The sequence below is a fragment of the Carex rostrata genome, chromosome 25, assembly GCF_964058835.1.
Source record: "Carex rostrata chromosome 25, lpCarRost1.2, whole genome shotgun sequence".
In the NCBI taxonomy this organism is placed as follows: Eukaryota; Viridiplantae; Streptophyta; class Magnoliopsida; order Poales; family Cyperaceae; genus Carex; species Carex rostrata.
The window spans coordinates 5874078-5884389 of NC_135942.1; the positions used below are offsets into that span (position 1 = coordinate 5874078).

At 32.2% G+C, this 10312-nt stretch overlaps 1 protein-coding gene across 1 annotated transcript; it reads right to left on the minus strand.

Annotated features, from left to right (window-relative positions):
- Positions 1 to 3526: 3526 nt before the first annotated feature.
- Positions 3527 to 9886, minus strand: LOC144576352 (NAD(P)-binding Rossmann-fold superfamily protein). Its single transcript, XM_078326713.1, has 12 exons — positions 9689 to 9886; positions 9486 to 9582; positions 9317 to 9381; positions 8897 to 8982; positions 8703 to 8787; positions 8547 to 8617; positions 7846 to 7977; positions 7065 to 7180; positions 6457 to 6580; positions 6069 to 6137; positions 5383 to 5503; positions 3527 to 3839 (listed from the first exon to the last, which is right to left on the minus strand). Exons 1-12 carry the CDS (start codon positions 9780 to 9782, stop codon positions 3691 to 3693), a joined length of 1209 nt encoding a protein of 402 aa, XP_078182839.1. The 5' UTR covers positions 9783 to 9886; the 3' UTR covers positions 3527 to 3690.
- Between the last annotated feature and the right edge of the window lie 426 nt (positions 9887 to 10312).

Sequence of the window (10312 nt, forward strand, 5' to 3'; positions counted from 1 at the left end):
TACGACTATAATAATTAGTTTTATTATATTTTACAAATAAAACATCAAAACTCATTTATTTTGCACATATACAATGATATTACTAATAAAAATAATAGTACAATCAATTTCAACTAAATTATATTTTTTTATAAAACAAGAAAATTCAAAAATAAAAATATATCTTTCGAAAAATTTAATTATTTAATTAAAGAACAAAACATACAAATAAGAATAATATGTTTAATATTTTTCTTACAACAAAAATAATACACTAAATAATAAAAGTACTCACTAATTATTGCTCAAATATTATCATATTATTATATTTTATATAATTACTCTATAGGGTAACGGGTACGAAATAGTCTTTACCCGCACCCTTACCCATTTAGCTAACGAAAAAAATCCTTATCCATACCCATAACCAATAAGCTAACGAAAAAAAAAACTTACCCATACTCGCCTTATCGAATACGGTACGGGTCGGGTAAACGGCTAAAAGGGTATCACTGACACCCATATCTTTGACTCTGTCTAGCAGTAATGAAGCATATTTTTAAGGATCATGATAATTGTCCCCGCATCTCTATCCCTTCATTTATCCTTGCACTTAACTTTCATAACTGCCTTGGGGACCACAAAAGTTCTGGCACTGATTTTTTTCTCTCTAAAGTATTAATCTTCATGCACACAAGTATTTATACATATAAGGTGAATAATTTTTATTTAAATAATTGTCTCTTCAACCAAATCTCAAATTACATTTGGGAGGGGACATACATGTTTTTAGAGGTGGATTTTTTTTTTCTTAATTTAATCTCGTCCACATTTTCTGACGATCTATGATAAATTTTACGAATTTAAAATCACAAACATTTTCTACGTAATTTTCTCTTTCAAATGAGATCCATGATGACATACTTTCGGGCTCGTCGTCACTCAAGTATTTATACCTCGTCATGCAAGTATTTATACCTATACTTGAAATTATTTTTTACATAGGATACTGACAGACATATGAAGGTCTTAATATCAAGTATTACAAGTATTTATACTTTTACACTAGAGTATTTATACATATGTAAAAATACTTGAATAATCATCTCGTATACGTTTATCGTGATAAATATTTTTTTGTATGGATAAATAATCAGTGGAGACCATAATACAGCCTCTAATTTTAGAAGTGGACCCTCTAATTTTATAAGAGTTTAAGTACTTAGTGGGGATAATAATATAACATTTCTAAATTGTAGTTGTGGAGATAGAAGGGGATAGGAGTGTGGGGATGAATATAATTATTCTATTTTTAATTTTTAATTCTAGATTTATTTCTGTTTTTCAAAAAGGACTTAAGACCTCGTACCCCAATATTGTCTTTGACTAATTCCAGTGAACAATAACAAAATCATAGTACAATATAAGCTTATTGATAATTTGATATATATATATATATATATATATATATATATAAGTGTCACCATCTTATTGTTTTGTTGTCAACTTCCTAAGAAAATTGAATAATCACATGTGAATTATGCATTAGTAAATTATATATATTCTATAACAGTCAAATATGTATAACGAAATAATTAAATTTGTATTTTAATGGGGTCTAGATGATTTAATAAAATAAAAGGGGTCTTGATGATTAGTATGGAGTTCGAAATAATTAGTACTGTGCATTTAACAAATAGCTGAATATATATATATATATATATATATATATTACATAAAATAAAATTAAAGTATATATTATCAGGTGTATGAAAAATTAAAATTAAAATATTTAGAGTAATCCGATTCTTTTATGTGCAGTTGTTCGTGAATATTTTTCTTAATATAGTAATTCAAAGGGAGATATGATGTTCAGTGTACTCAAAATTGGTCAGATGAAATATTAGGGGGTTTGATTTTTAGGTTAATAGAAATTAACAGATTTAACAAAAGTATATTTTTTAATCAAATATTCAATTACTTTATAATTAATTTGTAAGTGGTAGGAGCATTTTTCATCGTTGTAGTTGCAAAAAAATACTTAAATTGTTTTAGAGAATAATTCTTTTTAGTAGCATCATCAAAATTAAAATTATAGAAATATGAACATTCTAAAATTGATGTGATAAAAAAAATAAAAAACTAAATTGTTGATATAATAAATAAGTTTAGCATCTACAATTAAAAGAATAAAATATGCTCTTATTAAAAAAAAAATGATCTTATTAAAGATTAGATCCGCCATGTCAAGGCACTGACAACCTATTGGAGAAAATGATTTTTTTTTTTTAAATAGAACCAATTTTAATTATTTTAATAGAAAAAGTACTATAGAATTGATTTTTATAAAAAATAAAGATCGATGGAGCTGCTTTTTTATAAAAACTAAATTAATAGTGCTTGTTTTATTAAAATAATTAAAATTGATTCTATTTAAAAAAAAAAAAATAGGAGAAAATGGTGGGTTCAGGTGGTTGGACTGAACTTTGAAGTCAAAGGCCTATTAAAAGCTGAAGTAGAACCATACAAGACGAGGAAGCCTTCCATCAAAAAGATATGGCCCCATCGTGTAAACTATACCATACTTTGTTTTGTCCACAGTACCATTTCAAGCCGACAGAGAATATAAATGGTCACAGTCATTGGGACGGTCGACCCACAGGCCACAGCTGACCTCTCTACACATCACCCTCTGTTTTTTTCTCAACAGAAAGTTCTAGATTAAAAAGAAAGCTTGCTAAATCAGTAGGGTGTTCAAACGGTCGGTTCGGTTCAAACCAAACTAAAATAATCAAATCAAACTTTTCTTTAATTTTTAAAAATAGAACCGAATCAAACTGATTAAGAACCGAACCGAACAAATCAAAATAAATTTCAATTTGTTTGATTCAAACTGAAGTAAATTTATTGGTGCCATTATTAACAAAAATTACACATATTCATAAACAAGTTGTTCAATTCTATACAAAATATGTAGATGTTCTAAAACATTTAAACTAAAATGAAAGAAAAGAAACAATGATTGAACCAAACAAAATATAAATTATACTTGAACCAATATAATTCAGTTGATTCAGTTTAATCGGTTTTGAAAAGTCTAAACCGAACTGATCCATTTAAACCAAAAAACCGAACCATTTGAACACCCCTATAAATCAGAAAGAAATATATGATAGGAATGGTGTGCGTCAACCACAAAAATGTAAATGCCAAGTCAAAAGAAGCTACCTCGAGAAGGAATGTTACATAAAGAAAGAACAAACAAGGGGTGTTTTATGAAAGGAAAGGTGCGTATCAACCAAAAAATGGGTATGCCAAATTAAAAGCATATATTTATATACAAGGGAACTGCAGCTTGACGATGATTCTTTTAGCTGTCAAAACATTCTCCAAACTGAATGATACAGCATTGAAAAGCCAACGAGTCTCCGTAATTCCAACAAAGCTTTTTTACAAGAGGTTAATGTAATCAGTTTATTACCTGTAATATCAATATAAACTCTCCAACAAATTCTTGAAAATGCTATGCTTCAAAACCGACATGAAATACAGTGAAAATTCTCTTCTTATTCCATAAATAATGAAAAGCATCATTCCGATTTGAACCAAATGGAGAAATTAGAGAAATCTACACTCCAGTTTCAAGGAAACAATGTTGTTTGGCAACACCAACAGAAGATGAAAATTAAACCCCAAAAAAAAAAAAATACCCTATAAATCAGCTTTCAATTTCTCACTGATCAATTTCTCACTGACAGTGGTCCCAAAATTAGGCCCACCTTTCCGGTAGCAGATGAGGAACTCCACAGGGTACCCCTTCACCTCGTTTGGTACAATATCAAGATCTTGAAATGTCAAAGCTGCATGATATAATAAGGTTTGTGTAAGAGATGACTGTCTTGACATGGAAATTAAATGAATAGACATTAATTAAACACAATAAGCATTTCTAATAGATCCGCTAATTCCAGATTTCACTGTACTCATAAATCAAAATTTTATCTAACCTGAGAGGTCATAAATGCAAGAGAAATTTATGCCATTTTTCAACTAGGCTCTTTCAATAGAGTGCTCAAAAAAGGATAATAAGAAAACTTAAACAAGGTTAACAAAAAATATTGGCAGCCTTATTAAAATATACTCATAAGGCAGGTGCCTCTGCAAGTAATAACAGAAGACGAACTTTCCAGGAAACAAATGATACTGGGCCCCTTTTTTTGTCCCAGAGTCTCTTTTAAAAAAAAAAAAACTACAATTGACAAGGCAGCTTTCTTATTAAAGATTTTTAATGTGTACTATATAAGCATTATTTGAATTTGATTTCTCTGTAAAAACACATAATAAAACTTCAAAATGCGGGTTTGGTGAAAAAAAAAAAAATTCAAACGAGTGTATCGCTTCAGGCTTAATTTAAACATATGGGGTAATTTTATTGGTTTATTACTGTTTACAAGGACAGACATTAGAAGTGGAGTGAGTCTATGGTACTATGCATATTACGATTTGTTACCGTGCTACGGTTCTATATTCGAGTTTTCAAATCCTAACGGTCGATCCGAACCGTTCATCTTGTTCTCCATATTAATATGTGTTTGGAGACCAAATTTTACATTTTTTGAAATTTTTTTACTATTTTTTTAGATTTATTGAAAATCACTGTTTTTGGATGGTCCAGAATTTTCAGATCAAGTGATTTTCTAAATATCTAAAAAAATAGTAAATTTTTTTTTAAAAATGTAAAATTTGGTCTCTAAACACATATTAATATGGAGAACAAGATGAACGGTTCGGATCGACCGTTAGAATTTGAAAACTTGAATATAAAACCGTAGCACGGTAACAACCCGTGATATGCATAGTACCATAGACTCACTCTTAGAAGTGCGCATTAGGAATTACCGGAGGACAATTAATTGGCTAAGTGCCTCCATCATGCCTTCACTTTTTTATTTTCTAGTAACAAAAATTCTAAAATTTATATGTCAAATAAAAGTGTTAGATATGATCTATATTATTTTCTCTAAACGCACATAAAGAATTATTACTTTTTGATTTTGGTTTTACATGAATTAATAAGTTGAAAAATCAAGTCCAGAATTTATCCACATTGGTGTATTTTTGGCAAGCTCTTGATACTAATCAAAATAAAATCGAAATGTCATGATCTTTTACGCGTGCATAGAGAAAATGATATAGCTCATATCTAACAATTTTGTTTTGACATTTAAGTTTTAAATTATAAGTTATAGTAGTTCTCAAAATGTAGGCATGATGGAGGCACACAAAATGGAGGCATTTGAACCACCCTCATTATCTAATAGCTCATTGGGCTTACAGAGGAAGGAGGTATTTTCTTTTTACACATCCATATCTAACAGGTAGTATAATAAAAAGAAGTCGCACCGTTTGAAGAGACAATGGCATCTTCAGTCAGAGCATTGATCTGATCAAGATTGAATATTTGAGGGTCAGGGAGAGGGAATGGTACTTTCTTCAAAAGGAAGTTGCGTGGAGATGCAATGGCCTGAAACAATTGCCAGATAAAATTGTAAAATGAGTTGCATTAAACGATATGACTAAGAGACAAATTTCTTAAAGGACTTCACTACAGGATGTTTGGAGCCAGCAGGCCAAGGAGCTCAGTACTGGTATTAGTAATACAGTGATGTCCTTTGGTCAATCTACCAGTATAATGCCTTTTTTAGTAATTTCTTTTTCTCTCTTTATTTGTTCCTGAGTCTGTTGGGGTTATAACATTATCAGATCAGTTGCAACTAATTATCCAGTATAACTGTACTTCTGCAAAGAACAGTACATTAATCCCTAGCCTGTTGGGGTCTTCTATAACAAGAACTGAAACATCTAATCCTCTGTCAATTATAAAATTACCATAAAAAAGCTAAAACAAACAAATGGCCAACAAAAAGAATGAACAAATGTTAGAAAAAATAATCAGCCAGACATGCAAACAGAGATGAGAGTTAGAAACAAAACAATGTCAAAACCATTGTAGCCTCCACACTGCATTCTGGGAACTCTCACTTAATTTGATGAAAAAGAAAATATTAATTTTATAAATCTAGACTTACTTTTGCAATAGGGAAAGGAACCTTGACATAGCGTGGCCACTCACGTATCATGTCAAACATTAACTCAGCCTACAAGATGTTCATATCACATAATTTGTTGAAAGTAAATTAAAGCATAGAGATGTAATAAATTGTGGAAGTAAATCAAATTACAGAGATGAAATAAATCAATGACCTGTTGCCCCTCACATCACTGGATGTAGAAAAGGTAAAGGCTAAAAGGGTAGTTCCTCTTAATTTGGACAGACACTTCTGTTTAGAAACAAACTTCCCATAGCCAAACTTCTCGTATTACTTTTTTATGTGGCAATCTAATTATTTTTATTTCCACAAGGGGTGTAATAGCAAATCACACGGTATTGTAATCAGAGAGAGAGAGAGAGAGTACCAGCTCATGCAGAGTCATTACTTGGGGCCCGCCAAGTTCGTAAGTCTTACCCATGCTAGCACCATCATCCTTCAAAGAGGCCATAATAGCTGAAGCCACATCTATCACATAGACTGGCTGAATCCTACATTTTTCCACCAAATTATAAATTGTTTTAGTGAAATAAATGTGGGGAAATAGTAAACTAGCTCATCAACATTTAAAATTGCAGGAAAGGCCGATTTTATCATCTGAAAAAGGTCGATACTTTAATAAGAAATAAGACCAACTGTTAAATGCTACTTACCAAAATTAATGTTACCCACCCATACCTAAATATATTCTCATGAGCTGACAAACCCACTAAAGAGGTGATTACTACATTTAGAAGCAACATGTTATGAAAACAATATTAAAAAATAGAAGTTAATTTTTATCATAATCCTTTGTCGATTTCACCAAACTAGACCATATGGTATTAGTGAATAAGCAAACTCGCTAATGATCCCTAATGATCGAACTGAACTACAAGATTCCTTTTCAGTTTCTCAACAAAGCAGGACTTTATTTGAAATAATGCAATTTCAGCTTTACAGAAAGAAAATGTATCTTTAAAATTTGGATTATACTTCGTAGAGCCACCGCCAATGAGAGGGAGAAAGCCATAGCTCTTGGCAAAGCGGGCCCATGTGTTCAATATCCTATCTTCTGTACCAATCAAAGTGCCTGGCTTCATGATTGTTGCCTAACATATACATACACAAAAGTACATAAAGAGATGTTATGCAATTTACTTTGTACTATTTGTCAGAGAAAAAAAAAAAAATTCTCATCATTTACCTTTTAAGTCCAAATAACTATTCTTCTACACAAAAGAATTTACAGGAATTAATGTCTGGAATATATCATAGTTGATAAGAAAAACAAGAATAAAGGCAATGACTGAAAGGGTTCTTTGGGATGTTTGATCCCCCTCCCCCTCTACCTCTCCCCAGCTCTCTCCCTCTCCGCCCTCTTCCAAGCCCTCGCTCTCGCTCTCTGGAACAACACTAATTTGCAGAAAATAATTCCTTACTAGTTTTTCTACACGTCAGAGCTTCACTAGGCACTTCTAGCTCTCTTCATCCAAAATAATAATAGAAAAGTTATGTACAAATGGACTAAGTTTCATGTTAATCATCAAGTCATGTAATATAATGTTTTAACAATAGCTCTGATATGCCTTGTACTAAACAATCTGAGCACCCAAATAAATTTAACTTAATTAAAGAATGGCACTAAGTTCCACCTTCATTTGTCACCAAATCATGTAATATAATATTTTAACAATAGCAATGGTACATGTTGTACTAGAAAAGTTAAGAACCCCAACAAATTTAACTTAATCAAATAAACACAAAAGGTAATCACCGTGGGGAATTCTCTTAAGACAGACTCCTCAGCAGCAGCCTTAGCACGTAACATCCTAGAAGGAGATGAAGGAGAGGCACCAAGGCATGACATTTGCACAAATCTCATAATACCTCCATGCTCTTTTGCTATCTACAGAATTTACAATAGACAATATGAATCAAGAAGATAATTACATTTGCAATATGAAATCAGTACAAGTTCATTGATTTATTCCTTGCACTATTTAGATCTTTCTTTTATTCATTGATTTCATATCATCATCATCATGCATTAATTGCCATTCCCGTTACCATTATTGCCATTAAAGGTAATTTTTTTTTTTAAATATGCATGAATTTTAGACAAATATTATTTTGTTATCCATAATATCAATGTATATAACCCAGAGTTCAAAACAGAAGTAATACAACCAGCATTTTCTGAAAGAAAAGAAATGAGAAAAGTAACGATCCATGGTCTTCATTTTAACTTTTCAAAACATATATAAAGTGAACAAATAACTCGATATTTCGAAGCCTTTGGGAAAGCCTGAGGTCTATTAGTAAGAAAATAACAGCTTTGGAGAGCTAGACCTAGTTTAGAGTGGGTCTAAAACCTAATTGCTTTTAGTCATATTATTTTTTTTAGTAAATCTAGTCATATTATTTTCAGATGGAATAACAACTAAATGAAATGCTTAAAGAAAATAAAATACAAACCAGGGCAAGTTGTTCGGCCATGCCATGGTTCACCTCCTCAAAGCTGTAGTTTCTTGTTTCGTATTCTCGTCCTGTGAATGTTATAAAGAAAAATCTATGTTAAACTGTTGTCTGCATGCATGTATGTACCCGTGTCTTTGAGAAAGAGAGACGAACCAATGAGATTGATAACAACATTGGATTTGGCCATGACCGCCTTGATTGAGCTTTCATCCCTTGGGTTATACTTCATTGGTACAATCTGTATGAAACAAAAGATTATATATCAACCAGCTGAAATCTACAAATCAATTCTATTACTCTAATTTTTTTAAACCTATTGTTTAGCTATAGCAATATGAAAATCATACCTGGCCAAGGTCACCCATGAGCTTCAAATGCCGATGCGAATCCTCGGATCCACGGAAAGGAACAAGCACTTGAGTACCCATTTTAGCTGCACCAACCGTAAATTGTCTTATGTAAGTATGTACTTATCTATTCATCTATTAATTGAATTTACATATTGTACCTCTAAGAATATATCTGAAAGGACGAATTTTTTTTTAAATATTAGCACACTCAGATACAAATCAATTAGTGGTTGTTTCTATTACAAAAGACTTCTTCCAAGTCACAAAAGGGTATCTTGCCATTTTTGTTTACTAACTTGAGGACAGCTTCCACTGACATAGCTAAAACTGTTAACTGAACCAATGTACAAAGTAAATTGACATATTGAGCAGAAGAAATGATATAAATTCACAAAAAGCAAAGACTGAGAAGCTCACCCAGCTGTTGCACAACGTATCGACCAAGGAAACCAGTAGCTCCAAACACAGTAGCAACGATCCCACTATTCAGGAAACAAAACTCAGCATCTCACATTCAAAATCTAACAAATTAAAAAAATAGTTCCAGAAAGAATGATTTGGTTGAGGGATTCAAGGACAGATGTACCTCACCGACGAGCGGCCCCCAGTGCCCTTTCTTATAATATGCCCACCCCCTTTGACTGGGATATTCGACACATATCTAGTCTGATCCAGCCCATAGCCTGAAAATAAACTAAAATTTATCCCTCTGTACACTAAATTGGAGAACGATTGAATCTCTAAGACTAAATGCTGCAGGAAATTGAGAGAGAGAGAGAGAGAGAATACCAGATGTAGAGAGAGGGTAGATGGATTTGGCGGAGGAGAGAGGCGACGATTGGTCGAGCAAACGGCGACCGGTGTTTCGTATCGTTGATTGCATCTTTCCGATCGGAGCTAACGAGAGACAGAAAAGAAGGGGCTTTCTTCGTTTTTCCTACTTTTGCTCTTTCTTTGCTAGGGATTTCCGGGGCGAACTAGGTGAGAGAGAAGGAGAGTGCATGAACATTTTGGGCCCGCAACTAGAACCCATCTAATTGGATCAGGTGGCCCAATATACAAATATGGGCTACAATTTTTACGAGCCCAAAATGTTTCAACAATAGCTATCATATTATATAGCAGCCCAAATCTAGGAAATGCCCAAAGTAGGTTCCGTGAAATCATTTTATAATTTAGTCCTTGTTGTATTGAAACCAGTGTTGTAAAAAACATCCGTTTAGGTTGATTAATCGGTTGATTAGTCATTGGCGGTGATCAAATCGTTATGAATTTTTTTGAGTAATCGGCCAATTATTTTTTATTATGATCGATTATTTCCAATAATTTATAATTAATCGCTTGGCGGTACTCTGTCCGTCCGACGACCGCATACCGTTATTTACAACAGTGATTGAAACAAAAGGGGTATAG